Below are 26,435 nucleotides of genomic sequence, written 5' to 3'. Positions count from 1 at the left end.
TATCCTCCTCCGGAGGTCTTGAGAACTGTACCCCTTGCGTCGTTTCATTTATCCCAGTCGTTGTGTCCTTTCCTTCATTTATTTAGCGTAGCGCGATTTGGCCAACGTTCGAGTGGAATCGGGTGAGTTGGGGGTAATCGGGTAAACTGTGCGAACACGGCGGCCATTCCGCTCGGCCCATCATAACATCTTAAGCCGTGTCCATAACAATATATATATATATATATATATATATATATATATACATATATATATATATATATATATATATATTATATATCTATACTGCTGGGCGTTAACATTCCCATCCACAACCACCAGTGGCATCCTGTACCGGCCTGATATGGCGGCCCACACCATCACACTTGGGCCACCCCACCTGTTGGCTTGACGCACGCAACAATCGGCATATCGCTCACCAGTTCTTCTCCAGACACGCTCACGCCCATCAGGACTGTCCACACAGAACCTTGACTCATCACTGAAAGCGACCTCGTTCCACTGCGCCAAGGTCCACCGCTGATGCTGCTGGCACCATCTCTGTCGGTTGCGGCGATGGGCAGCCGTCATCACGGGGCCTCTGTATGGTCTTCTGGCAGTCAGACCATAGTCATGCAGTCGTCTTCGTGCAGTATCATTGGAGATCCGTGGGTTTGCACGCCTCGGAGTTTCTGCCGCAGTGCGGGATGCTGGACGGAATCGATCCCGCAGGTGACTTCGGACCATCTGCCTGTCCTGCCTTGCAGTGGTGACTCTTGGCCTCCCTGATCGAGGTCTGTCATCTGCAGAGTTGTGGAGGGTGTCTCTGTCCACCAGGGCCAATATCGTCTGGTGTGAACAGCCAAGGCGACGTGCCACCTCACAGTAGCTCAGTCCGCCTTGCAGCATGCCCAGGGCACGCTGCCGTTGATCCCTTGACAATCATGGCATGTTGATTGAAATGCCCATTTTGCACTGGCCTTTTTAAAGCCAATATCAAGACATCACGTGCAGCTCATTAAAATCATCCCGTACCCCTTGGCTAATCACTGACAGTCAAAACGGCTGTTCAACAGCTGTGCTATGAAGTGACCATTGAAGGTTCAAGTGACCATCCGTGACCGTTTTGTCTGACAGTGAGGACACTATTGTCCACAAATAAGTTCACACATTTACTACACGCAGTGTTATTGTTGATATTTAAAGGTTTCAAAGGTGGTAAGTTTCTTTTGCGTTTCAGTATATATATATATATATATATATATATATATATATATATATATATATATATATATATATATATATATATATATATATATATATATATATATACAGTGGAACCTTGACTTACGAGTGCACCAACTTACGAGTTTTTCGAGATACGAGCCGTCGCTCGGGCGGTTTATTGCTTTGAGATGCGAGCCGAGATTTGAGTTACGAGCTTTCGCCACCCGCCACCAGGTGGGTTCCGGTCACGTGATTATCTTGCCGTGCAAGTATCTCTGCCGTATATCGCTGCATTTTTGTTTTCGCATGCTGGTTATTGTGAGTTTACGCCACCCGCCACCAGGTGGGTTCCGGTCACGTGGTTATCTTGCCGTGCAAGTACAGTATCTCTGCCGTATACCGCTGCATTTTTGTTTTCGCATGCTGGTTATTGTGAGTTTACGCCACCCGCCACCAGGTGGGTTCCGGTCACGTGGTTATCTTGCCGTGCAAGTACAGTATCTCTGCCGTATACCGCTGCTGTTTTGTTTTTGTTTTCGCATGTTGGTTATTTTGGAGCTTACGCCAGCCGCCACCAGGTGGGTTCCGGTCATGTGGTTATCTTGCCGTGCAAGCATATCTGCCGTATACCGCTGCTGTTTTGTTTTTGTTTTCGCATGTTGGTTATTTTGGAGCGTTATTTTGAAGGTTATTTTGAAGAAGAGGATGATGTGCTTGGATATAAAACACGCAATCGTCGAAAAACATGAGCGAGGTGTGCGTGTTGTCGACTTGGTGAGGCAGATGTGAAGGCAGCTGAAGATTTTATTATAACTTTTGCCGAACTGATAGAAGCCGAACGATACATCCCCCAGCAAATCTTCAACTGTGACGAGACAGGGCTCTTCTGGAAAAAGATGCCGAGGAGGACGTATATAACGGCAGAGGAGAAGAGCATGCCAGGCCACAACTTGTTCAGAGTGCCGGCGATAGCTCGCCTTCTCTTTGTGGAAGACACGGTGAGATCCTTAACATCCAACAACTAATGGGACGCAAACGGGGCGCCCAGTTTAGCGGTACACCCATTGATGAATCACCCTGCCTGTGAAACACCGACATGACAGGTTATAGCTGGGTCGGGATTCAAACCCAGGCTGGACAGTTTAGATTCAAGTGTGCGTACCTCCAGTCCAGGCCATCCTGCCAACTTGTATGCTGCATACAGGTGAAATATAAAGCGCGAGATATTTTTATATATACTGCATATAAAAAAAAAAATTGGTGTGGTTTTTGGCGGGCTGGAACGGATTAATAGCATTTCAATGCATTTTAATGGGGAAATTTGATTTGAGAAACGAGCAAATTGAGTTACGAGCTCGGTCACAGAACGAATTAAACTCGTAAGTCAAGGTTCCACTGTATACAGTATATATATATATATATATATATATATATATATATATATATATATATATATATATATATATATATATATAAAAATATATGTATGTATGTATGCAGGGCATCCCTTCATATTAACATTTCTACAGCATTCCTTGGTTCCTCCTAAGAGCATAAAGGGAGTACAGCATGCACACAAGATTTTTTGAAAATCCCTTAATTTTTATCGTCTGACATTTACCACAAGCCATGGAATGTCCCTTCTTTTTATAGTTTGCCACATGGAACACGCCATATAAAGGGGGCTTTTCTATGCTGCTGGCATTTTCCCCAAGAATATCCCTTCTTTTCTATAGTTTGCCACATGGCACATACCATATAAAGGGGCCTTTTCTATGCTGCTGGCATTTTCCCCAGGAATGCCCCTTGTTTTCTATAGTTTGCCACATGGCACATACCATATAAAGGGGCCTTTTCTATGCCGCTGGCATTTTCCCCAGGAATGTCCCTTGTTTTCCATAGTTTGCCACATTGCACATACCATATAAAGGGGCCTTTTCAATGCCGCTGGCATTTTCCCCAGGAATGCACTGTGTATATATATTGTTACGGAACCCAACGTCGGCCTCGGATCCCTTCTCGAATCTCGAGGGGGGATTAGTCCCCTCGTTTGTGACTGACCGACGTGGTCCCTGAAGCTGCACAAGCTCCCTCCAGAGTCAGGTGAGCAGCTTCGTTCACGACCGCGGATAAGATGTTAATTTGCCGAGCGGATGGCAGCCGCGGCACGAACCGTTAACATTTACTAGACCCGAATCCTGAACGTTGGCCAAAATCGCGCCACAGGTATTCAATTTGGAAAAGACAAAGACGACGGATGTGAAGAAGAGGAAGACAGAAGTAGGAAATACAAATATAATTTATTACTACTATTTACAACCAAAAGAAACCAAGGAAGAAGGAAGGATAATAAAATAAAAACAGAAGAAGAAGAAGCGGACACAGTGCACCTTAGCTTACCTATGCAGTCTTACTTAACCCAGGACAGAACAAACAAAAGACAGACTCACACGAATGGGGAATGAAGGGTGGATTGGCTGGAGTGGTTTGGGATGGCAGAGAAGGGGAGGAAGGCACGGAGCTGGCTGGAGCTTGATCCTGCACGGGACGTCGGGCTGGACCTCGACGGCCACCGATGCCACCGATCCTGGTTCCCGCGGGGTAACGGGTCAGAGCTGCCTGGTGGAGCCAACCTGCTGGTGGAGTCAAAGCTGCTGGTGGGGGGTCTGGCGTGACGGGTTCTCTCTCTCTCTCTTGAACTTAATCGTCTCTTCGTGCCACCGTGGGGACGTCGCGTGCTTTCCCAGGACTCATCTGAGGTGGGGGCGTCTCCCGCGGGTTATATAAGCCCCACCCTCTAACCTTTACGAACCTCCCCGATCGCTCTTCCTCCGCCCTCTCAAGCCAAACCCCTCGTGCTTGGTTGGTTGTAGGGGCTCTCCTGGCCCCACCCTCTGATGACGAGGTGGAGACACGCCTTTCCTTCCCAACTTGACCGCGTGCGTAATGGAGATTTTGGGGCGATTCGAGCGAGCCCCAGCCAAAGGGCAGCAGTGGCGAATGCAGCAAACCACCCAGTGCAGTTGGCAATTGACGAAAGGGGGGATGTGCAGGGAATCTACCTTGTTTGAATTCGGTGCTGTTGTGAAAATCAACCAGATCCACAACTTGTCCCATAGGTAGGTTTAATCTCAATTAGATCTTTGACATCATCCTGTAAAATACAATCATGCAATAGATATCAGGATCTTGGTATCATACTGAGCAGACCGATAAATAATAGACAAAGCAAGCGAGTCTAGCATATATGTGCGAGTCTAGCATATACATACCATTCAAGACTACATGTAAAGTAAATGTCACAGGTGTGGCTCCGCGTCGCGGACGTCCCAGGTTTTATAGACGCCCTTCAGTGGCTGAAGCGAGTAACTCTCCTGGGTTCAAATTTGGTATAATTTCACTACAGGTGCAATGGAGTATTAATTAATGGAAGACAAAGCCTTAACCTAATACACAGAATAAGGAAATAACTACCAACAAGGAGGAAATCTATGATTGGCTAACGTGGATGTTTATGAAATAACTAAAGGACGCCCTTTGACCTTTATACACAACAACTGGAGGAAGGAGGGTGATATTTTTACAACAATAAAAAAACACAATTCTCATTTCCACAACAATATATATATAAAGTAATGACTTGCGGTTGTGATTAAAATCAAATGAATCCATTTTAAGTTCTCAAACCTTTAATGAGCAGATAAACAACTGCTCGCCGTTTCGGTCAGCGACACGGATAAAGGTGCATCCACTGACCTTTCTCAAGAGTAAAGCAAAACAACTCTTTTGCCTCCCTTATATAAGGGAAAAAGGGGGGTGGGGACGCCGAACCACCAATCAATGCCATTCTGGAACAACTCGTGCCATTCAACTCGTGCCATTCAACTCGTGCCACTCGGTTTGGTGTGCACAGCCCCCATGCACAAAGCAAACAAACATCTTCAAAACTTTCATCATACATAAGACTCCAGTGACCGGAAAGTGGCTTCCCCGAATACACACACACACACACACACACACACACACACACACACACACACACACACACACACACACACACATGTCTCTTGAAGCAATGTATAGTCACCAATATTTTTTTCATTCAAAACATTCCAGTTATAACAAAAATGTTTTTATCATGATATCTGATAAGATGCTCAGCAGATTTCTATCAGGTTTCAAAAGAAAAGCATAACACAATTTTGTTAGCGTTTCGCCCTACTTTACTCATGACTAAAAAAAAGAACATTTTTCTCAGATATTATAGTATAGGAAATGCTATATATCAGGATTTTTTCAACAAATGCCTCTGGTTCTTCAAGTGAAGAGAAAATGCTAAATTTGAAGTATCAGAAAAGTTTCCACCTTCCTGTTATGAATCGATTGAAATGATCCTGAAACAAGTCCGAAGGCAATCCTCCCTCCCCCTTTCCACTGTACCCCCATCCCAATTTCCCACAGCTTCAGCACGTGGTAAACAAATGGGGGAAATGACTTGACCAGCTGTTTGGTCGCTTGCTATATTTACCGCTGCACATGATGCACCCAACACCTCGCTTTGAAAAGATCAATGCAGAGCAACGTTCGAAGAAAAGCAAAGAACACGAGAATGCTGACAAGTGGTGTTGAAGGTTATTGATGGGGATTCACGACTCCAATTACGAAGTCTTCACGGGAAACTTTGTTCAGGGAAAGTCAAATGGAAGGACTGGAGGAAAGGTAAGACGAATGTGTTATGTTATGTGTCATTTGTGCATCTTTCTGCATTGATCTGCTTCAGCCTTATAGGTCTTCAACTTCTCATTTGTCTTTCTTTGCCTTTCTTTGGTTGTTTTATTATCTCCATTTGCGGGTTTCAGAAAGTGGGAGGAAGTTCCCCCAGAACTCAAAATCTCCACCTCCTTTTTCCGGGATCATTATTCATGAAGCAAATTACGAAACGTCGCTTTGCCTTGGCTGACAGATTTGTTCGTTTCAACTGGTTCATGAATCTTTCTCCTTTACCGTTAGTCCCCCGATGCTTAGTGCGCAGAATATGCTTTGCAGTGGCACTCTATATCTGCCTTTCCTTCTATGTAGTTCCTGTTTCAACACACAGTCTTGAAAACAGACTAGATGGTGAAAAATAATCATTGGTTTTGAGTCAAGGAAAAGTTTCCTGGCCGTTTCACTTATATTTCTGTCTTCTTCACATACTCACATGGATGAGAATGCTATATGTAGTGATGAGATCATGAATCCTTCCTTTTATATGGTATATATATATATATATGGGTATATACACTACGTAACCAAAAGTATGCGGACACCCCTTCTAATTCGTGGATTCGGCTGTTTCAGCCACACCCATTGCTGACAGGTATATATAATCAAGCACACAGCCATGCAATCTCCAGAGACAAACATTGGCAGTAGAATGGGCTGTACTGAAGAGCTCAGTGACTTTCAACGTGGCACCGTCATAGGATGCCACCTTTCCAGCAAGTCAGTTCGTCAAATTTTTGCCCTGCTAGAGCTGCCCCAGTCAACTGTAAGTGCTGTTGTTGTGAAGTGGAAACGTCTAGGAGCAACAACAGCTCAGCCGCGAAGTGGTAGGCCACACAAGCTCACAGAATGGGACTGCCGAGTGCTGAAGCTTGTAGCACATGAAAATCGACTGTCCTCGGTTGCAACACTCACTACCGAGTTCCAAACTGCCTCTGGAAGCAACGTCAGCACAACAACTGTTCGTCGGGAGCTTCATGAAATGGGTTTCCATGGCCAGGCAGCCGCACACAAGCCTATGATCACCATGCGCAATGCCAAGTGTCAGCTGGAGTGGTGTGAAGCTCGCCGCCATTGGACTCTGGAGCAGTGGAACCGCGTTCTCTGGAGTGATGAATCATGCTTCACCATCTGGCAGTCCGACAGATGAATCTGGGTTTGGCGGATGTCAGGAGAATGCTACCTGCCCGAATGCATAGTGCCAACTGTAAAATTTGGTGGAGGAGGAATAATGGTCTGGAGCTGTTTTTCACGGTTCGGGCTAGGCACCTTAGTTCCAGTGAAGGGAAATCTTAACGCTACAGCATACAATGACATCATATACGATTGTGTTCTTCCAACTTTGTGGCAACAGTTTGGGGAAGGCACTTTCCTGTTTCAGCATGACAATGCCCCCGTGCACTAAGTGAGGTCCATACAGAAATTGTTTTTCGAGATCGGTGTGGAAGAACTTGACTAGCCTGCACAGAGCCCTGACCTCAACCCCATCGAACACCTTTGGGATGTATTGGAACGCCGACTGCGAGCCAGGCCTAATCGCCCAACATCAGTGCCTGACCTCACTAATGCTCTTGCGGCTGAATGGAAGCAAATCCCCACAGCAATGTTCCAACATCTAGTGGAAAGCCTTCCCAGAAGAGTGGAGGCTATTATAGCAGCAAAGGGGGGGGGACCAACTCCATATTAATGCCCATGATTTTGGAATGAGATGTTCGATGTTCGGGTGTCCACATACTTTTGGTCATGTAGTGTATATATACATATCTCACAAACACCCTCAATACCTCTTTGAATATGAGAAACCTCAAACACTTTTCAGATTTCATGGGAATATTTCATTTTTACATGAATGTGCCAATGATATCTTATATGCCTTTTCTTCGATAAAAAAACAATCATGCTCCACAAATTTAGGTTCACCTATTCCATTTCACTGTATTTGTACAGGTTCAGAACGGTGGTGCAAAATCCTCTTATGAAACCCAAAATTCAAACGATATTCTCCAGTGCAGAGTTCAGCATGGTGAGTGCCCAATGTGAAACCAGTCGGATCTCCTGGGAGACTTTTATGCCTCATTCTCCAGCAAGCGCAAGGCGAGCAGCGACATTTGGGATGGACTCGCTGTCCCCGGTGTGCCGGCCTCAAGGTCGAATCATCTTCACCGTCGATGAACACCTGCTTTATGGACTCAAACCTGTTGAGGGTAAAAGTGAAACGTTACAATCACCCATAAGACTGCAAGATTCTCCTTCTGTGGTTGTAGAGCCTGAAGACACTGTAACAGGTGGTGCTGACCTGCCCGACGCTGCACTTCTACAAAGTAGCGAGATCTCTTGTTCTGCTACTCATCAGTTGAAAGATGAAAGGAAAACCATTGATACAGACATGGAGACTTCTGTTTATATGGATTCGCATCCAAAAGAGATTTCAGTTGGAAATAATACCTTGAAAAATGATAGTCAAAGTCTGGTTCCTGCAGCAGGTTTGGACTCAGGTACAATACAATTCAGGTGTTTATCAGTTGCATTCACGGTCAGGGATATGCGCAGTAAAGCACTAAGTTGAACTGTCATATAAGTTTGAGTCTGGTTTATACCTAAAGTCCCTCAGGGAAGAGTTTTGCTTTGTGTATATATATATATAATATGTATGTAAGTATATACAGTCACGTGAAAAAGTAAGTACACCCCATGTAAAGTTTTGACTTTTTCAACATATTTCAACATACAGCTATTTGATCTTCATTTCAACAATATTGACAGATAAAGGTGATATAATATAACAAATATCATGAAACATTTACATTTTGTAGTCCATTGTATAATTTAAATAAACATAAATGCAAATTTCGCATGTGGAAAAAGTAAGTACAGCCCTACATTTATCACTACTTCAAATACCTAAAATTAGAATCAGGTGCACCAGCTCAGGTGCAAATGATTTGAACATCGTTAGAGAGGATCTTGGAGGAACCTGTCTTATTTAAACCTCAGACATTTCGTTTGGTTTGCTCTTTGTTGTTGAAGTGTATGGCGTCACCATGCCTAGATCAAAAGAGCTCTCTGAGGCCTTCAGAAAGAAGGTTATAGATGTCTACGAGTCTGGGAAGGGATTTAAAAAGATCTCCAAACAATTTGAAATCAATCATTCGACTGTCCGGAAGATCATCTACAAGTGGAGAAGATTCCAAACAACTGCCAACTTGTTCAGGCCAGGCCGCCCCAGCAAGTTCAGCCCGAGAGCAGACCGCAAGATGCTGAAAGAAGTCTCTAAGAACCCCCAGAATGTCATCACGGGACCTACAGGTAGCTCTTGTCACTGCTGATGTCAAAGTGCACGAGTCTACCATTAGAAAGAGGCTGCACAAATTTGATCTACATGGGAGGTGTGCCAGGAGGAAACCTTTGCTGTGCAGAAAGAACATCAGGGCAAGACTAAAGTTTGCCATTGAACACCGAGGCAAAGACCAGCACTTCTGGAACAATGTGCTCTGGACAGATGAGTCAAAGGTAGAGCTATTTGGCCACAGTACCAGAAGACATGTTTGGCGAAAACCAAAGACAGCATTTGACCTCAAGAACCTGATACCAACTGTAAAGCATGGTGTTGGAAATATTATGGTTTGGGGCAGCTTTGCTGCATCAGGGCCTGGGCAGCTCACCATCATAGAATCCACTATGAATTCTTCATTGTACCAGAGGGTGCTTGAGGATAATGTGAGGCTATCTGTCGAAAAGTTGAAGCTCAACTGAAGGTGGACCTTGCAACATGACAATGACCCTAAACATACCAGTAAATCCACCAAGGAATGGCTGAAAAGTGAGAAATGGAGGGTTCTGGAATGGCCAAGTCAAAGCCCAGATCTAAATCCCATCGAGATGTTGTGGGGGGATTTGAAATGAGCTGTGCATGCAAGAAACCCCTCAAACATCGCACAGCTGAAAGAATTCTGCATGGAGGAGTGGGAAAAAATTTCTCCCAGTCGATGTCAGAGACTGGTCGACAGATATAAGAAACGCCTATTTGAGGTTGTTTCTGCCAAAGTGGGCAATACCACCCATTAGAGCCAAGGGTGTACTTGCTTTTTCCACATGCGAAATTTGCATTTATGTTTATTTAAATTATACAATGGACTACAAAATGTAAAGGTTTCATGATATTTGTTATATTATATCACCTTTATCTATCAATATTGTTGAAATGAAGATCAAATAGCTGTATGTTGAAATATGTTGAACAAGCGTTACGCCTAGGTCCCCCATCGGTGAAGTGATGTGACTTGACAAAGTGGAAGACGCAAGGCGGCCATCTTGGATTTTGACGTGGCGACCCAATTTTCAATAGCTTTCTTCCTTATGCGTAGATACACCCACACACCATATTTGAAGTTAGTAGTTCGTTTATTTTTCAAGATATTCCGCTCACAAGGTTGAGACATACATGGCGGTGGCCATCTTGGATTTTGACGTGGCGACCCAATTTTCAATAGCGTTCTTCCTTATGCGTAGATACACCCACACACCATATTAGAAGTTAGTAGTTCTTTTATTTTTCAAGATATTTCGCTCACAATGTTCAGACATAAATATGGTGGTGGCCATCTTGGATTTTGACGCGGGTTGCACCCACACACCAAATTAGAATTCGATCCTTCGCTTACACATGCACGCACGCACGTACGCACGCATGCACGTCCGCACACACGCACGCATGTACGCACGCACGCACGTCCGCACACACGCACGCACGGACGGACAGACGCACGGACGGATGGGTAAACCATAGTCCTCCTTTCACTCTGCGGTGCAAAGGGGGACAAAAAGTCAAAACTTTACATGGGGTGTACTTACTTTTTCAGGTGACTGTATATGTATATATTGTGGTGCTGTGCACACACAACTCGTTTGCCAAGAAGGTTGGCCACAACGCGCTGTACAAACCAAAACACTTCATTCAAGGCTCGCTCGTAAGCACTGGGCGGGCTCGACTTTCGAGCCCGCATATATGTCCCGAGGCCACGCCTTGCCCTTGGGCGTGGCCGGTCGGCTGAAAGGCGGGGCACGTATTTCAGTTCAACCCTTGTGCCTCATGACGCCTTTGCTCCGGGCATGGCCCGAGCCGTGCTTCCACGCCCGGTCGCTCGCGTCACCCACTGGTGCGCGGAATTATTACCCGCTGGCATTGTGTCCGCCACATGCGCCCCCCCAGAATTCCCGCGCACCTGAAGGGTGAGCTTGCGGGGAAGCCAGATGACCCGGCCGAAACGCCCTCTGGTGATGCGTGCAGGGATGGGGGGTGGCGGGATGGCGGGGGTGGGGGGTGCCGGCGGTCTGCCTGCCGGGGGGCGGCTTGACGCGGAGGCAGAGCTGCTTGCGGGGGGTGGCCCAGGTCGAGGTGGGCCGGCTTGAGGCGGTCCATGGAGATACGATCTGGAGTACCGCCGATGTCCACAGTGAAGTGCTTGTCCCCGGTTTCCAGCACGCGAAAGGGCCCGTCGTACGGGGGCCGCAGCGGTGCCGGTGGGCGTCATGCCAGACAAAAACGTACTCCGCCATGTGAAGCTCCGGGGTGACGTGTGAGGAAGGGCAACCGTGGTGTGCCGTCGGCACCGGGGCGAACCTCCTGGCGGTCTCCTGAAGGGTGGAGCGCTGTTGCGCCGCAGACCAAGGTGCCGTCGAGTCGGGGATAAATTCGCCCGGTACCCGCAGTGGCTGCCCGAAGACCAGCTCCGCCGAGGACGCGTGCAGGTCATCCTTGGGCGCCATCCGGAGGCCCAGCAGGACCCAGGGGAGCTTGTCGGCCCAGCAGCTGTCTGCCAGCTGCGCGGAGGCTGGCCCGGAGCGCGGCCTTCATCGAGCGATGGAAGCGCTCGCACAGGCCGTTGGCCTGGGGGTGGTAGGCCGTGGTGCGGGGCAGCTTGATGCTGAGCCCTTGCGCCACCGCGCCCCAGAGCTCCGAGGTGAACTGGGGGCCGCGGTCGGACGAGATGTCCGAGGGGGCGCCGAACCGGGCAACCCAAGTGGCGATGAAAGCTTGCGCGACGTCAGCCGCAGCCGTCGCCGCCAATGGCACGGCCTCCGGCCACCGGGTGGTGCGGTCCACCATGGTGAGGAGGTGGGTGAAACCCCGCGAGGGGGGCAGAGGTCCCACCAAGTCGACGTGCACATGGTCGAACCGACGTTCAGGCATCGTAAATGGGGCCAACGGGGCCTGGTTGTGGCGGTGGACCTTTGCGAGCTGGCACGTGAGGCACGTTCTGGCCCAGTCGCAGATGTACTTCCGAAGGCCCCGCCAGACGAACTTTGCCGCGACCAGCTTCTGGGAGGCCTTCGTGCCCGGGTGAGACAGGCCATGGATGGCGTCAAAAACCAGGCGCTGCTAGCCAGCGGGCACGATGGGGCGAGGCCGGCCGAGGGAGTCGTCACAAAAGAGGGCAGTGCCCGCGACGTCGAACGGTACCTCGGTGACGCAGAGGCCCGTGACGGCGGTCCGAAAGGCCTGGACATCGGGGTCGGCGGTCTGGTCCGCCGCCATCCGGGCATCGTCGATCCCGAGGTGGACCGCATGTGTGACGGACCGGGAAAGGCAATCCGCCACCGGGTTGTCCTTACCCGCGACGTGGCGGATGTCCGTCATGTATTCGGACACGGCAGAGAGGTGACGCTGCTGCCGGCCGACCACGGCTCGGCGACCTTGGCCATAGCGAAAACAAGGGGCTTGTGATCGACGAAGGCCGTGGACGGGCGGCCCTCGAGAAGATGGCGGAAGTATCGGACCGCTAGGTGGAGCCGAGAAGCTCGCGGTCGAAGGTGCTGTACCGGCGTTCGTGCGGGCAGAGCTGTCGGTTAAAAAACGCCAGTGGCTGCCAAGCACCATTCACCCACTGCTCGTGCACCGCGCCCACCGCTTAGTCCGACGCATCGTTGGTGAGGGTGATTGGTGCATCAGGCGCCGGGTGCACCAGCATGGTGGCGTTGGCCAAGGCCAGCTTCGCGCCCGCAAATGCTGCGTCCATCGGCTCCGTCCAGGCGATATCACCTTTGCCCGGCTTCCCCCGGAGGGCCTCGTGCAGGTGGGCGATGCGGGGCACGAAGCGGTGATAAAAATTCACCATGCCCAGGAATTCCTGGAGCCCCTTGATCGTGCAGGGGCGCGGGAAACTCCTGACCGCCTCCACCTTGGCCGGTAAAGGAATGGCCCCATGCCTGGTGATGCGGTGCCCCAGGAAGTCGACGTGCTCGTGACTAGGATGTCGTCCAGGTAGACGTAGACGAAGGACAAGTCGCGCAAGACGCTGTCCATGAGCCGCTGGAACGCCTGGGCTGCATTTTTCAACCCAAAAGGCATCCGCAAGAACTCGAAGAGGCCGAAAGGTGTTATAACGGCCATCTTCGGTACGTCTTCCGGTTTGACGGGGACCTGGTGGTAGCCCCGGATGAGGTCCACCTTAGAAAAAATGGTCGTTTTCGCCAACCGGGCGGAAAAGTCTTGAATGTGCGGGACCGGGTAGTGGTTGGGGGTGGTGGCGTCGTTGAGCCGGCGGTAGTCACCGCACGGCCGCCATCCGCCACCGGGCTTGGGCACAATGTGCAGCGGTGAGGCCCATGCGCTGTTGGAACGCCAGACAATGCCCAGCCGCTCCAGCGTGGCGAATTCCGCCTTCGCAACGGCGAGCTTCGTTGGGTCGAGGCGGCGTGCTCGGGCGTAGACCGGTGGTCCGACGGTGGGAATGTGGTGTTCCACCCTGTGTTTGACGGCTACCGCTGAAAAGGTGGGCCACGTGAGCACCGGGAATCTGGCGAGGAGGCGGGTAAACTCGTCCGCTGCCGGAAGCGTACAGACCAACCTCGCCGGGACTGAACCGCTCAGCAAGCCGCTTGGTAAGCCGCTCGGTGAGCCGCTCAGCGAGCTGCTCAATGAGCCGCTCAGCGAGCAAGCGAGCGAGCTGAAGGTTTCGGCCTGGACGAGACGTCTGCGCTTAACGTCCACCAACAGCCCATGTGCACAAAGGAAGTCCGCACCGAGCAGGGCCATTGGCACACTGGCGGTGACAAAAGACCATTGGAAGCGCTGTTGCCCGAACCGCAGCGAGAGACAATGCTTCCCGAATGTGCGGATGGGAGTTCCGTTGGCAGCGAGCAAGGCGGGGCCCCGGCCCACGGCTTGCTTGTCGGACGCGGAGGCAGGGAGGAGGCTTACCTGCGCTCCAGTGTCGCACAGAAAGTGACAACCAGACGAGGTGTCCATGATGAAAAGGAGGCTGCCGGAATGGCCGACGCTCATGGCCGCAAGTGAGCGCCGGCCCGGTTGTTTCCCGACCCGTCGAAAGAGCATGGCGGGCGGCACGTCCGGGCCTTGCGGCCGAACCTGGCATGATAATAGCACCAGGTTTGTGGTGGTGGCTGCTGCATCGGCCGTGCCGGCGGTGGTGGTCGGGGCGTAGCAGCGGCCACGAGGGAATCAGGGGGCGCTGTAGCATCCGCACAGGGATCCACTACGGCAGCACCATACGTCGGCCGCGTGTCACAGGCCGCGAAAAATTTGTCCGCCTCTCTGGCCAGGGCACGGGGTTCCGTTATGGCCGAACCGGCCAGCGCGAGCCACACCTGCACAGGTAGCTGGCGGAGGAAAAGCGCTCGGAACAGAAAATCCGGGCGTTTGTCTCCAAGAAGGGACAACATGTAATCCATCCGAATGGACGGTCGTGTGTCGCCGAGGGTGGGAAGGTCAAGGAGGCGGTCGCCGCTGTCGGCCTCTGTGAGCCCGAACGTGGTGAGGAGGAGCCGTTTGAGCGCCGCGTACTTGTGGGTACCTGGCGGGTGCCGAAGGAAGGACACGACGTGGGCGGCAGTGCCGGGCCCGAGGGCGGCGACCACGTGAAAGTACATGGTGTCGTCCGCCGTGATGCTCTGGAGCTGGAATTGGGCCTCGGCTTGCACAAACCAAACGTCGGCCTGTGCTTGCCAGAACTCCGGGAGTTTGACGGCGACAGCGTTGGTAGCCTTGGCGCGTTCAGGGGTCAGCCACGGCTGAACCAGTCGGGGTCACCAGTGTGGTGCTGTGCACACACAACTCGTTTGCCAAGAAGGTAGGCCACAACGCGCTGTACAAACCAAAACACTTTATTCAAGGCTCGCTCATAAGCACTGGGCGGGCTCCACTTTCGAGCCCGCATATATGTCCCGAGGCCACACCTTGCCCTTGGGCGTGGCCGGTCGGCCGAAAGGCGGGGCATTTATTTCAGTTCAACCCCTGTGCCTCATGACGCCTTTGCTCCGGGCGTGGCCCAAGCCATGCTTCCACGCCCGGACGCTCGCGTCACCCACTGGTGCGCCGAATTATTACCCGCTGGCATTGTGGCCGCCACAATATATATATATATATATATATGTGTGTGTATGTATGTATATATATATATATATATATATATATATATATATATATATATATATATATATATATATATATATATATCAGTGCAATCATAGGGCTGACAGGATGGCCTTGGCTCTGGAGTTATGCACACTCCTCTCGAAGCTGTTTAGCCTGGATTTGAATCCTGAACCAGCTATAAACTGTCATCTTGGTGTGTGATTCATCATTGTGTGTGCCATCCCTCGGATGGACGTTAAACTGGGCCTCCCATCTGCCAGCATTCATTGGTGGACATTAAAGATCGCATGGTGCCCTTCGTGAAGAGTAGGTTTTCTATCGCCGGCACCCTGAACAAATTCCAAATTCCTGTCCTCACCAGCAGAGGGCACTGCATCAGCGGCACAGCCCCACCCTCAGCTAATGATGCTACCCTGCAGCCTTGTGCTACAATGTACCGACGAAGAAGAAGAAGTGAAACTTCTTTTTTAATTACTATTCATGAGAAAATTTTATTCAGTCAGAAACGATGATTTGGAAAATCTGTGTGTGACCTGTTTCTGAATAGCAATGTGTTCTAGTTATTATGGCAAGCTTCTAATGAGACATTCATTCCCAGATGGTAGAGAAACTTCTGATGCCCTTTTGGGATGCCAACCGAGATCCAAAGGATTAACCAAATTATTGTTACTTCCTGAGGAGAAATCAGAAGATATACAAGAGTTTAATGATATTGATTGTGATGTCTCTCCTCAACTCCTCTCCAAAGACCAAGTTGATAATCCTGTTGGGTTTATTTGCGATAAAGGACACACGGGGGACTCAGTGGAGAAGAAGGATGAAGGACGCTCTTCACCAGAACAAGGTGATGCATCTTCAGGTTCCTCTTTGGCAAAATGTATCAACGAACGTGGACCGGATGTGAGGCCATTAACTCCTCAACATCATGAAGAACCCCAAGTGATCGGCTTCTCCTTGGATGGCACGGAGTCGAAAGGCCTCAATGAAGATGTTTGTGGGGAGAGTGGCTCTGAATCTAGCACCAATGATATTTTTGATGATAACGAGGAGGATTCGGAAACAGAGGAGATGTTGAAGCGGCGACATGACGTATACTGCATCAGCTGCAAGAAGCCAATATCAGCTTTAGACAAGTTGTTCGGGTGCCATGAACTCCATGACGTCACGACTCTCAACAATGCTGCAAGACTCATTAAGGTTGGTTTTGGCATTAAGACACCACAGGCCATACAACATGGAGGAGCTACTAATCAATGGCATAACTTCAGAGACTTCCATATCATAAAGGAAGAGTGGTGAAGATAAAGATTTTTTCGGTGGTGGGTTGTCGACAGCAACCGCCCAGGGGAGTACTACCGTTCGGACTTAGGCACATTAAAGTGGTGCCCGGAACCATCTTACACTCTCCGTGTCAGGATTGCTGGTCTTACTTTCTGTTTCACTCAAACTATATCTACCGGCCGAGCTTCAATCTCTCTTTCTCACAAACAAACATCATACACACACTTTTCATCATACACTTTTCATCAGAAACTTTTCATCATAAACGTTTCAACATACACTTTTCATCATAAACGTTTCAACATACACTTTTCATCATACACTTTTCATCATAAACTTTTCATCATACACTTTTCATTATAAACTTTTCATCATACACTTTTCATCATAAACTTTTCATCAGAAACTTTTCATCATACACTTTTCATCATAAACGTTTCAACATACACTTTTCATCATAAACTTTTCATCAGAAACTTTTCATCATACACTTTTCATCATAAACGTTTTAACATACACTTTTCATCATACAATTTTCATCATAAACTTTTCATCATACACTTTTCATTATAAACTTTTCATCATACACTTTTCATCATAAACTTTTCATCATACACTTTTCATCATAAACTTTTCATCATACACTTTTCATTATAAACTTTTCATTATAAACTTTTCATTATAAACTTTTCATTATAAACTTTTCATTATAAACTTTTCATTATAAACGTTTCATTATAAACTTTTCATTATACACTTTTCATTATAAACTTTTCATGATAAACTTTTCATTGTAAACTTTTCATTATAAACTTTTCATGATAAACTTTCAATTATAAACTTTTCATTATAAACTTTTCATTATAAACGTTTCATTATAAACTTTTCATTATAAACTTTTCATGATAAACTTTTCATTATAAACGTTTCATTATAAACTTTTCATTATAAACGTTTCATTATAAACTTTTCATTATAAACGTTTCATTATAAACTTTTCATTATAAACATTTCATTATAAACTTTTCATTATAAACTTTTCATGATAAACTTTTCATTATACACTTTTCATTATAAACTTTTCATGATAAACTTTTCATTATAAACTTTTCATTATAAACTTTTCATTATAAACTTTTCATTATAAACGTTTCATTATAAACTTTTCATTATAAACTTTTCATGATAAACTTTTCATGATAAACTTTTCATTATAAACTTTTCATGATAAACTTTTCATGATAAACTTTTCATTATAAACGTTTCATTATAAACTTTTCATTATAAACTTTTCATGATAAACTTTTCATCATACACTTTTCATCATAAACTTTTCATTATAAACGTTTCATTATAAACTTTTCATTATAAACTTTTCATGATAAACTTTTCATGATAAACTTTTCATCATACACTTTTCATTATAAACTTTTCATTATAAACTTTTCATGATAAACTTTTCATTATAAACTTTTCATGATAAACTTTTCATCATACACTTTTCATTATAAACTTTTCATTATAAACGTTTCATTATAAACTTTTCATTATAAACTTTTCATGATAAACTTTTCATCATACACTTTTCATTATAAACTTTTCATTATAAACGTTTCATTATAAACTTTTCATTATAAACTTTTCATTATAAACTTTTCATGATAAACTTTTCATCATACACTTTTCATTATGCACTTTTCATCTTATACTTTTCATCATATACTTTTCATCATAAACTTTTCATCATACACTTTTCATCATACACTTTTCTTCTCTTATATTTAAGGCCTGGCCTCGATGAGGGCTACATCGTCTGTGCCTGGAGCCTCCAACATAAAAAAAAAGAAAAAGAAAAAAAGAAGTACAGAGATTAATTTCCCCTCTGTTAATTTTTTTTTTTTTCAGCCCAGTGACCCAATTTACAAATGCAAATTTTACAAAAGGTAATATTTTGCTGCACTTGCTGTTTTGGTAAATCCTAACAACGTTTACGTGGCTGGCAGGATGGCCTCGACCTAAAAGTACGTAGAGGTAGACAGAAAAAAATGTTTACATCCAATTACGAACATCTGCTCGTGAAGGTGAAACACATCCCTAACTAGAACTGCACTCAGTGGAGACCATACACACCTCCAACTTGTTGGCCATATCACTCAATGGTGAAGAATCACTTAAAAATATATACTAGCCTCATCCGGATCTTCACCAAAATTGAATCGATTCTTCCTTGTCACACACACAACCTCTCCAACAAGTTTCGTCCAAATCCATCCACAACTTTTTGAGATATCCTGCTATGTATCGTTTTTGTCCCTATCTCCCAATGGTGAAAAATCACTTTAAAAATTCCCGTAGCCGGATCCGAATCCGGATCTTCACCAAAATCTAATCATTTCGTCCTTGTCTCATACACTGCATCTCTGCCAAATTTTGTCCGAACCCGTGCACAACTTTTTGAGATATTTTCTTCACAAACAAACAAACAGACAAACAGACAGGGGTGAAAACATAACCTCCAGCCACCTTAGGTGGCGGAGGAAACTAACTCTCCAACAACGTGCAGGATAACAAATTGCATATGCTATTTATGTTATATGATTGAAGTAGTTGATAAGAAGAAGGCAATAATAGCAGCAGGGTTAGAGCAAGAGCAGATCTCAGCCAGGGCTGGTGAAGGTTTGGTGAATTGAAGGAATGCTGGATGATCTGGCAATCCCTTAAAGGTTCATTGAAAGGATGCACAATACAGTGCCTTCAGAAAGTATTCACACCCCTTGATTTTTTTTCACCTTTTGTTGTTACAGCCTGAATTTCAAATGGATTAATTTGAGATTTGTGTCACTTATCTACACATAATACCCCATGATGTCAAAGTGGAATTTTCTTTTTAGAAATTTCTACAAGACAATTAAAACTGCAACACATAAAGATCTCATTTACTTAAGTATTCAACCCCCTGAGTCAATACTTCGTAGAATTGCCTTTGGCAGTGATTACAGCTTCAGGTCTCCTTCGGTATGTCTGTATCATCTTTGCACATCTGGATTTGGGGGGTTTCTCCCATTCTTCTTTGCAGATTTGCTCAAGCTCTGTGATGTTGGACGGGGAGCGTCGATGAACAGCAATATTCAAGTCTTCCACCGATTCTCAATGGGATCCAACTCTGGGCTTTGGCTGGGCCACTCAGGGACTTCCACTTTCTTGTTCTGAAGCCATTCCAGGTTGCTTTGGCTGTATGCTTTGGATCATTGTCTTGTTGGAATGTAAATCTTCACCTGACTTTAAGGTCTTTTGCACTCTGAAGTAGGTTCTCCTCCAGGATTTTCCTGTATTTGGCTCCATTCATTGTTCCCTCTATCCTTACAAGTCTCCCATTCCCTGTCACTGAAAAGCATCCCCATAGCATGATGCTGCCACCACCATGCTTCATGCTTCACGGTAGGGATGGTGTTAGATGGTTGATGATCTGTGCTCAGTTTCTGCCAGATGTAGCACTTTGTATTCAGGCCAAAGAGTTCAATTTTCATCTCATCAGACCACAGAATACTTTCCATCCTGCTTTCAGTGTCTTTTATGTTCCTTTTTGCAAACTCCAGGCATGCTGTCAACTGTCATGTGCCTTTTTCTCAGGAGTGGCTTCCATCTGGCCACTCTCCCATAAAGCCTAGGTTTGTGAAGGACTGCAGAGACTGTTGTCTTTCCGGCAGGTTCTCCCCTCTCAGCCAAGGAACTCTGTAGTTATGTCAGAGTGGTCACTCGGGTCTTTGTCACCTCCCTGACCAAGGTCCTTCTTGCCCGGTTGCTCAGTTTGATCGGACAGCCAGCTCTAGGAAGAATCTGGATAGTTCTATATTCTTTCCCTTTCCTAAGGCTGGAGCTCACTGTGCTCTTGGGACCTTTCAACACTCTTGAAATTGTTTTATACCCTTCCCCAGATCTAAGCCTCCTCACAATTCTATCTCTGAGTTTTATGGACAGTTTCTTGGACTTCATGGTAGAGTTTCTGTTCTGACATGCAATGTCAACTGTTGGACCTTGTATAGAAAGGTGTGTTTCTTTCTAAATCATGTCCAATCAATTGAAATGGCCACAGGTGGACTCCAATCAAGTTGCAGAGACATCCCAAGGATGATCAAAGGAAATTGGATGCACCGGAGCTCAATTTGGAGTGTCATAGCAAAGGGGTTGAAGACAAATTGACTCAAAACATTTCATATTTTCCTTTTTAATTATATTGTCAATTTTTGTTTAAAAAATTAATAATTCCAATTCGACATTATGGGATATTATGTGTAGATCAGTGACGAAAAAAAATCTCTATTGAAACCATTTTAAATTCTGGTTGTAACACAACACAACGTGAAAAATGTCAAGGGGTGTGAATACCTTCTGAAGGCACTGAATATAATGGCATTTTCACACACTCCATCCCCTCATCACATGCTCCCCTCACCCCATTTCCTCCCGTCTCCCTCTTCTGCATTCATGAAACAGACAGTACCATGAAAAAGTCCAAACTCGAACAGCAGCATCACAATATTTTCATTCAAACTTGCACTATTTTCCAGGTTATGCTGAATGAAAACATGATGGTCTTGAAGGACAGAGTAAATGACATCAGAATTTGGCAAGAAAACCAACGTGATCAGCATCAGGCAATGGAGGTATACACATGCAATGGATATCACCTTTCAAATACAAACAATGAACTTGAATCAGTCAATCTAGGTCATGTACACTGTCCTACGTGAATGCCCCATTTCTCCTTACACTGTCCAATGACATTCATGAATCAAGGGAAGCGTGAAGCGCCCCTCCCTTATTTATGGGATGGTTTCTTTTGTATATTGCAACTTTAACATAGGGACTGAAAATTCGTTTCTCGGCTTCCACTGGACGAAATCGGCTGCGAATTTCAGAAGTAAATGCTTTGTACGTCGAGCTAATATGTTCCAATTTTCAGCAACATTCGTTCCCGCATTCTTGAGTTTTATTGACGTTGGTGTCTGTCAGTCTGTCCTACCGTCCGAAATGTGTTGGCGCTCATATCTCAAAGGCTATACATTGAAACTAGCTGAAACTTGGAATATACATCGGCCAATACATCTCATTAATGGCTTTCGAAACAAATTCCACCTAAGTGCCAAATTTTTTGCTTGGCTCACAGTGGTGAAACCCCCCTCCCTCCCACCCCCAAAATAAAACCCCCAAATAATTAGGGCGGGACCCCCATACAGACCACGAGAAATTGATTGGTTTTTAATTAGTGTAATTTAATTGATGCATGTGATGTCTCCTGTATTTTTTCATCCGTCATTGTGACACTGTGACAGCCACTTTATATGGCCACTAACAGCGGCCATAGAAAATGGACATTCTTGGGAAAAAAACCAGGGGCATAGAAAAGGCCCCTTTATATGGTGTGTGCCATGTGGCAAAGCATAGAAAAGAAGGGAAATTCCAAAGCTTGTAGAAAATGCCAAACAATAGAAAATAAGGGATATTCCAAAAATATTGTGTGCATGCTGGACTACCCTTGTGTTCTTAGGAGGAACCAAGGAATGCTGTAGAAAAGTTCATATAATATAAAGGGGCGCCCTACATCTATAGATTAAAACCCGTCAGTGAGTAAAGCTTTTTTTGTGCACCTTAAAAACGAAAACACATAAGATAATGTGCATGTGTGTGATTAATTTGTGAAAAAAATAATAAAGGCAGACACTTTAGGTACTGACGGGTTTTAACCGATATATGTGGCGCGCTCTGGCAAAACCAGACACTTGTCGGCATTTCTCTTCGCGAGAAAAAGCCAGAAGAGTCAAAATATGACCACAGGGACCAAATTGAGATTTTTATTTGGATGGAAAGAGTAACTTCTCTAGATTATTATGCACCAAAACATTTTTCCAAGAAACAACAGAAAAGTTGTGAAATTCGACAAATAATCAAAAATGTCATTCTCGAAATGTGCTCTGAAAGACACGAAGATTTCGATGTTTTACTACGGGCATACATCGTAATTCGAAGGAGATCCCTGACAAGGCTGACATACATGTTTGGTATGAATGAAAAGCTCTACGTGTGCACATTCCTTTTGCGTGTGAACTGTATTGTGAACTTTGAACCTAATTATCTCCATTGTTTAAACGAAAATATAATTGTCATTAAAATACCATTCATGTTCCAATTAACATAATGTGTAGATCAAATGAAAGAGAAAAGCATGGGGCATCAGATGATATCAAAATTTCAATTTTGATTTTTGCACCCCAAGTGTCTGCTTTTGCCAGAGCCTGTCACACACACACACACACACACACACACACACACACACACACACACACACACACACACACACACGCGCACTCATACATACATATATATATATATATATATATATATATATATTGCTGCGGTTTTGAGATTTGTACAGTAAAGGTCAATAAAGGTTAAGGGTTGCCCCCCATAGATAGTCACACGTGCAACATGTAGCCTCATTTGTAGTATAGTTATGTCTTAGTATGTGTGAGAGTAGGCCCCTTCCAATGTTAATCCTGCGTTGTGTAAAGACAGGAGGATAGGCCGTACTTCTACAAACCATTCCACGTCCATAGGCTCGATCCATTGCGGATAAAAAGCCCTGGTTATGCTGGGCGCGAGTTAACACGAGGTGAGCCTCGGAAGGTGGAGGAGGGTTGAGGTTGGCGCCGCAGCAGTGGGGACGGTAACAATGAGCCACCAATCAGGGCTCACAGCATGTGGCTGCAGGACTGCATCACAGGGCGTGGTTGGGACATTCGATCGGGCTAAGGGTGTGGCAATAAACCCGATCGCGTGAAGCCCCCACCTCAGTTATGAGGAGGGAGAGGCGCTCATCAGTTGCAGTTCCTGAGTTATGAGGAGGGAGAGGTGCTCGTCAAGTTGGAAGAGGTGCTCTGAAAGGAGTTATGAGTTCTGAGTTCTAAGAAGGGAGACGCGCTTGAAGAGGATCACCCGCACTGTATGAACCTGGTTACGAGGAATACGTGGGCGCAGCCAGGGCGGTTATAACTTATGCAGTTCAGCCAAAGTGAGTGAACACGGCTGAATAACCGCCAGCCACGCAAAGTCCGCCCTCTACCGTTCGCCCCGAGATTACCCGTTTGTTAGAGCGACACGATAGGAGTTCCTGCATTCGCCTACCTCCATCTTCGCGGGACGTGCCGGGGACCATGGAGAGCCAGACGGGGCCAAGCCTGGACGACCACCACGGCGCTGGAGAACATCATCCTGCCCATCTGCAATCCCCGTGTGAGTGTGAGTGAGACGGGCCCGTTTGTCCTTGGGTATTAAGAAATAAGACTGTCTAAGCTTCCCTGTGTCTCTTCGTCCTGAGCTGTAAATACGTGAAATAATAATTAAACCTATTTGTTCTTCCTTTTCTTCTGAATTCGATCGTCTTTGTGATTTCTCCATTGACTAAGCGTGGCACGGGTAAAACCGCTTGAATCGGGTTCCACTATGTATAACAGCATGGATCACGTGTACGCAAACCGCACGGCGTATCACCATCACACGTGGTTCGTGCGAGTCTTATTTCCTCGCTTCCAGGGCAGCGCTAGTACCTAGGTACGAGCGAATTTGGTCCCGAAACCCTATTTGGCGCTGTCTGGAAGGGACGTAATTGGTCTCGGGTCGCGCCAGGTCAGTAAAGACAAGGATATTAATCCCCCCTTGATAAGGGGAGAAGGCCGGCGGCAGATCCGCAACATTATATATATATATATATATATATATATACATATATATATATATATATATATATATATATATATATATATATATATATATATATATATATATATATACATATATATATATATATATATATATATATATATATATATACAGTGGAACCTTGACTTACGAGTGCACCAACTTACGAGTTTTCCGAGATACGAGCCGTCGCTCGGGCGGTTTATTGCTTTGAGATGCGAGCCGAGATCTGAGTTACGAGCTTACGCCAGCCGCCACCAGGTGGGTTCCGGTCACGTGGTTATCTTGCCGTGCAAGCATATCTGCCGTATATCGCTGCTGTTTTGTTTTCGCATGTTGGTTATTTTGGAAAATTTCTTAGTTTTAACCATGGGTCCTAAGTAATTGAGTGCCAAGGGCAGTACTGAGAAGAAGAAGAGGATGATGTGCTTGGATATAAAACACGCAATCGTCGAAAAACATGAGCGAGGTGTGCGTGTTGTCGACTTGGTGAGGCAGATGTGAAGGCAGCTGAAGATTTTATTATAACTTTTGCCGAACTGATAGAAGCCGAACGATACATCCCCCAGCAAATCTTCAACTGTGACGAGACAGGGCTCTTCTGGAAAAAGATGCCGAGGAGGACGTATATAACGGCAGAGGAGAAGAGCATGCCAGGCCACAACTTGTTCAGAGTGCCGGCGATAGCTCGCCTTCTCTTTGTGGAAGACACGGTGAGATTCTTAACATCCAACAACTAATGGGACGCAAACGGGGCGCCCAGTTTAGCGGTACACACATTGATGAATCACCCTGCCTGTGAAACACCGACATGACAGGTTATAGCTGGGTCGGGATTCAAACCCAGGCTGGACAGTTTAGAGTCAAGTGTGCGTACCTCCAGTCCAGGCCATCCTGCCAACTTGTATGCTGCATACAGGTGAAATATAAAGCGCGAGATATTTTTATATATACTGCATATTGAAAAAAAAATTGGTGTGGTTTTTGGCGGGCTGGAACGGATTAATAGCATTTCAATGCATTTTAATGGGGAAATTTGATTTGAGAAACGAGCAAATTGAGTTACGAGCTCGGTCACAGAACGAATTAAACTCGTAAGTCAAGGTTCCACTGTATACAGTATATATATATATATATATATATATATATATATATATATATATATATATATATATATATATATATATATATATATAAAAATATATGTATGTATGTATGCAGGGCATCCCTTCATATTAACATTTCTACAGCATTCCTTGGTTCCTCCTAAGAGCATAAAGGGAGTACAGCATGCACACAAGATTTTTTGAAAATCCCTTAATTTTTATCGTCTGACATTTACCACAAGCCATGGAATGTCCCTTCTTTTTATAGTTTGCCACATGGAACACGCCATATAAAGGGGGCTTTTCTATGCTGCTGGCATTTTCCCCAAGAATATCCCTTCTTTTCTATAGTTTGCCACATGGCACATACCATATAAAGGGGCCTTTTCTATGCTGCTGGCATTTTCCCCAGGAATGCCCCTTGTTTTCTATAGTTTGCCACATGGCACATACCATATAAAGGGGCCTTTTCTATGCCGCTGGCATTTTCCCCAGGAATGTCCCTTGTTTTCCATAGTTTGCCACATTGCACATACCATATAAAGGGGCCTTTTCAATGCCGCTGGCATTTTCCCCAGGAATGTCCCTTGTTTTCTATAGTTTCCACATGGCACATACTATATAAAGGGGCATTTTCTATGCCACTGGCATTTTCCCCAAGAACATCCCTTGTTTTCTATAGTTTGCCACATTGCACATACCATATAAAGGGGCATTTTCTATGCCCCTGGCATTTTTCGCAAGAACATCCCTTGTTTTCTATAGTTTGACACATGGCACATACCATATAAAGGGTCATTTTCTATGCCCCTGGCATTTTCCCCAGAAATGTCCCTTCTTTTCTATAGTTTGCCACATGGCACACACCAGATAAAGGGGCATTTTCTATGCCGCTGGCATTTTTCCCAAGAACATCCCTTGTTTTCTAT

General features: G+C 45.8%; 1 protein-coding gene across 1 annotated transcript in view; it reads left to right on the top strand.

The window, feature by feature from the left end:
* The first annotated feature begins 5,749 nt into the window (after positions 1–5,749).
* The window catches only part of LOC137421273 (fibronectin type III and SPRY domain-containing protein 2), a 204,794-nt gene continuing 184,108 nt past the window's right edge, over positions 5,750–26,435 (top strand). The window contains exons 1-4 of the mRNA XM_068107170.2: positions 5,750–5,925; positions 7,918–8,465; positions 16,152–16,561; positions 21,214–21,309. Coding sequence (XP_067963271.2) covers positions 5,906–5,925; positions 7,918–8,465; positions 16,152–16,561; positions 21,214–21,309 — 1,074 coding nt within the window. The 5' untranslated portion in view covers positions 5,750–5,905. The remainder of the gene's footprint in view (positions 5,926–7,917; positions 8,466–16,151; positions 16,562–21,213; positions 21,310–26,435) is intronic.

Source organism: Myxine glutinosa, chromosome 2, assembly GCF_964187855.1.
Source record: "Myxine glutinosa chromosome 2, kmMyxGlut1.1, whole genome shotgun sequence".
In the NCBI taxonomy this organism is placed as follows: Eukaryota; Metazoa; Chordata; class Myxini; order Myxiniformes; family Myxinidae; genus Myxine; species Myxine glutinosa.
The sequence above is the reverse complement of the archived record's forward strand: the minus strand, read 5'-3'. Positions and strand labels throughout refer to the sequence as shown.